Below are 2,762 nucleotides of genomic sequence, written 5' to 3'. Positions count from 1 at the left end.
TCCCTAGACTCGTTAGTGAAGTAGGCGAGGTACGGTCCGGCATATTAGATAGTACCAGGGTACGTTCCGGTATACCGACCGTTACCTAGGGTACGTTCCGGCAGTACCCCGGGGGACATAGACCCTCTCAGCCCAAGTAGAGCTGCGCCCCGTAGAGGCCGTCTAGGCCTCTTCTTCACACGACAGGACTCGGAGGGTATGCTGTGTTATATACAAAATCACTTGGGCATATTTGACAGAACTACAGAATACCATGGCAATCTGACAGGTGCGCCGTACGCAGGGTGCGAAATTAACGTGAGTCCGGAGTCAAATACTCCCGATGTACTGTCGGACTCCCTGATTTGACATATGCAGGAGTCCGTGTGACTCCCTGAAAATTCTGCCATACTAACTAGTTCGTTCCAGAGCACGGCCTCGCGGAATTACCGTATTTTTTCAGCTAATGTCCAAAGAAAATTTGGACAACGTGCAACCGCATGAATCTTAAAAATAAGCACATGCGTTATTGTTAATATCTTTAATTTTGAACTTCAGACTGCAGACTCCTCCATTTTGCTGTGGACTCCCGTGTTCAAAAGTTAATTTCTACCCCTGTGTACGTATTATACACCAAATCACTTGGGCATATTAGGCAGAAGATCGCTATCGGGGGCCTGCTCCCATATCAGCCGCTGCACCTCTCTGAACTTCGGGTGGGCCGCGTCGCAGACGAGGCCGAGCAGCGCGCTCTCGCTCGTCGTCAGAAACGCTCCGGCGTCGCGCACCCGCTGCAGTGCGAACATGCGGTCGACCATGCTGCGCGAGGAGCAGGCGTCGGCGACGACGTGCACGTCGTAGCCGCGCTCCAGGAGGTCGAGGGCCGTGTTCTGAATGCAGACGTGCGTCTCGATGCCGCACAGTATGATAGACTTCAGGTCGGGCATCTTCTTCATGTGTTCAACCACCTGAAGTTGGAATTGAAAGAGAGTGACATAGGTATATATATAATATATACAGGTACACCACCGATTTTCAGGACACTGAATGACTGATGGTCCACAACCTCTTTTAGACCGGCTAAAATTCATTTAAAATTCCTATTAGTTTACCGGGTGGCCACTGCAGCACTTGTTGGTGAGCTATTGATTTTATGCAATTAATACCTTATTTTGCTCAAACTTTACCCTAGCTATGGCTTCTAAGTTCTAAGGGGCGCAAATCCACTTTAGGCACCTTAGGTATCACGAAGTGATGCACAGATTTCTGTGTATCATCAACTGATGCACAGATTTCTGTGTATCATCAACTGATGCACAGACTTTCCGTATATCAAGGAATGATGCAAAAACCATAACCCTAACCCTAAGTAATAAAGTATAACCTTAGGTATAACGAAGTGTGTTAAGGTTAGGGTTAGGGTTAGGGTTACTGGTTAGGGTTAGGGTTTTTGCATCATTCCTTGATATACAGAAAGTCTGTGCTTCAGTTGATGATACACAGAAATCTGTGCATCACTTCGTGATACCTAAGGTGCCTAAAGTAGATTTGCACCGTTCTAAGGCAGGTCCAAGTGTCAGTGATAAAAAACAATAACAGTTAACACCACAAATAAATTTTCTACTGTCTAGCAGTGCACGGTGGCATTGGTTAGTAGCTCTAAAACTATAGGCTAGTATAGCCCTCCGCTCCGCCGCAGCAGAGGGCTATACTAAGTTCTAGAATCTAGAGCTAGGTGCTTAGGAATTTTTAGTTGCTCAGAGGTGTATTGTTGAATCCTCTTCTACGCACTAGATCTCGGCACAATTAGCATCGCAAAAAACGCGCATTACTGCTATTAGTATCGGTACCTCTGGGACTGCCATGGAGAACTGTGTTTTAGTAACCAATATAGTTTGGCTAACGTCTAGTTCTGAGACTGTGTGACCCAATCCCTTTGGATACTGCTCTGTTGTAATCACTGGCATATTCAAGATTTGTGCGCCATTCAGTAACCTTTGAGATGTTTCAATAATCGCTGGGTAATACTTTATAGTCTTTCTAAAAGCTTCTTGCATATCACACAAGAAAAGTGCAGAAGTCTTTGCGGCAATCTTGCCTAAATTCACAGCTGACATCTTGACACCTTCATTCACAGCGCCCCCTGGCGTTACGCGCGACCCTGGTGCGTTCGTGCGGTGCGCGTATGCGTGCGTGTGTGTGGGTGTAGTAACAGTTACACAGACGAAGATATTCTTAGTATATGGCAGTAATTTGCCGCAGAAGAAAGCGTTTGCTTTTCATAATAGAAGTACCAAATCGACATTTGTAGCGAGCGATATCACTGATCGTGGGGCATCATTCTGAGTTTATTATTCATTTGCATTTTGCCATGATTTTGCCCCTATCGAAATTATTTATTTGCCCGTCAGATAGCGCAACAAACGCACAACTACTCAACTACTACACAACATAGAAACAGCCTTCATTAGAGACTATGTCTTCACCGGTTTCTTTATAACTCTTTCAACAATGAAACTCCTGAACAGGTACCCGTAAGCATATCATCATTTATATTAAAGATTGATAATTTATTATCGTAAAATAAAATCTATTTAAGTGACAAGGCTATAGGACAGTCGACAAGTTGAACAAAGCAGTATTGCGTTGTTATTGTTATGTTCTCATGCATGCCGTACTTGTCGGTGGCCACTACAGTCTCCACTGGATATAATGACAAGGACTATAGCTAGCCATGAGGTGTGACCTAGCTTGGGTAAAGCCAGGTAGTCAGCCTTTAGCCA

The 2,762-nt window shown here is 45.0% G+C and overlaps 1 protein-coding gene across 1 annotated transcript; it reads right to left on the bottom strand.

Annotated features, from left to right (window-relative positions):
* Nucleotides 1-527: 527 nt before the first annotated feature.
* On the bottom strand, nt 528-2,108 carry LOC106808997 (isochorismatase domain-containing protein 2, mitochondrial-like). Its single transcript, XM_014811933.1, has 2 exons — nt 1,830-2,108; nt 528-947 (listed from the first exon to the last, which is right to left on the bottom strand). The coding sequence occupies exons 1-2, from the start codon at nt 2,094-2,096 to the stop codon at nt 618-620; spliced, it is 597 nt and encodes a 198-aa protein (XP_014667419.1). The 5' UTR covers nt 2,097-2,108; the 3' UTR covers nt 528-617.
* Nucleotides 2,109-2,762: the final 654 nt, after the last annotated feature.

The sequence above is a fragment of the Priapulus caudatus genome, unplaced genomic scaffold (assembly GCF_000485595.1).
Source record: "Priapulus caudatus unplaced genomic scaffold, Priapulus_caudatus-5.0.1 Scaffold321, whole genome shotgun sequence".
NCBI lineage: Eukaryota > Metazoa > Priapulida > Priapulimorpha > Priapulimorphida > Priapulidae > Priapulus > Priapulus caudatus.
Note: the sequence above shows the minus strand (reverse complement) of the source record. Positions and strands in the feature narration are given on the sequence as shown.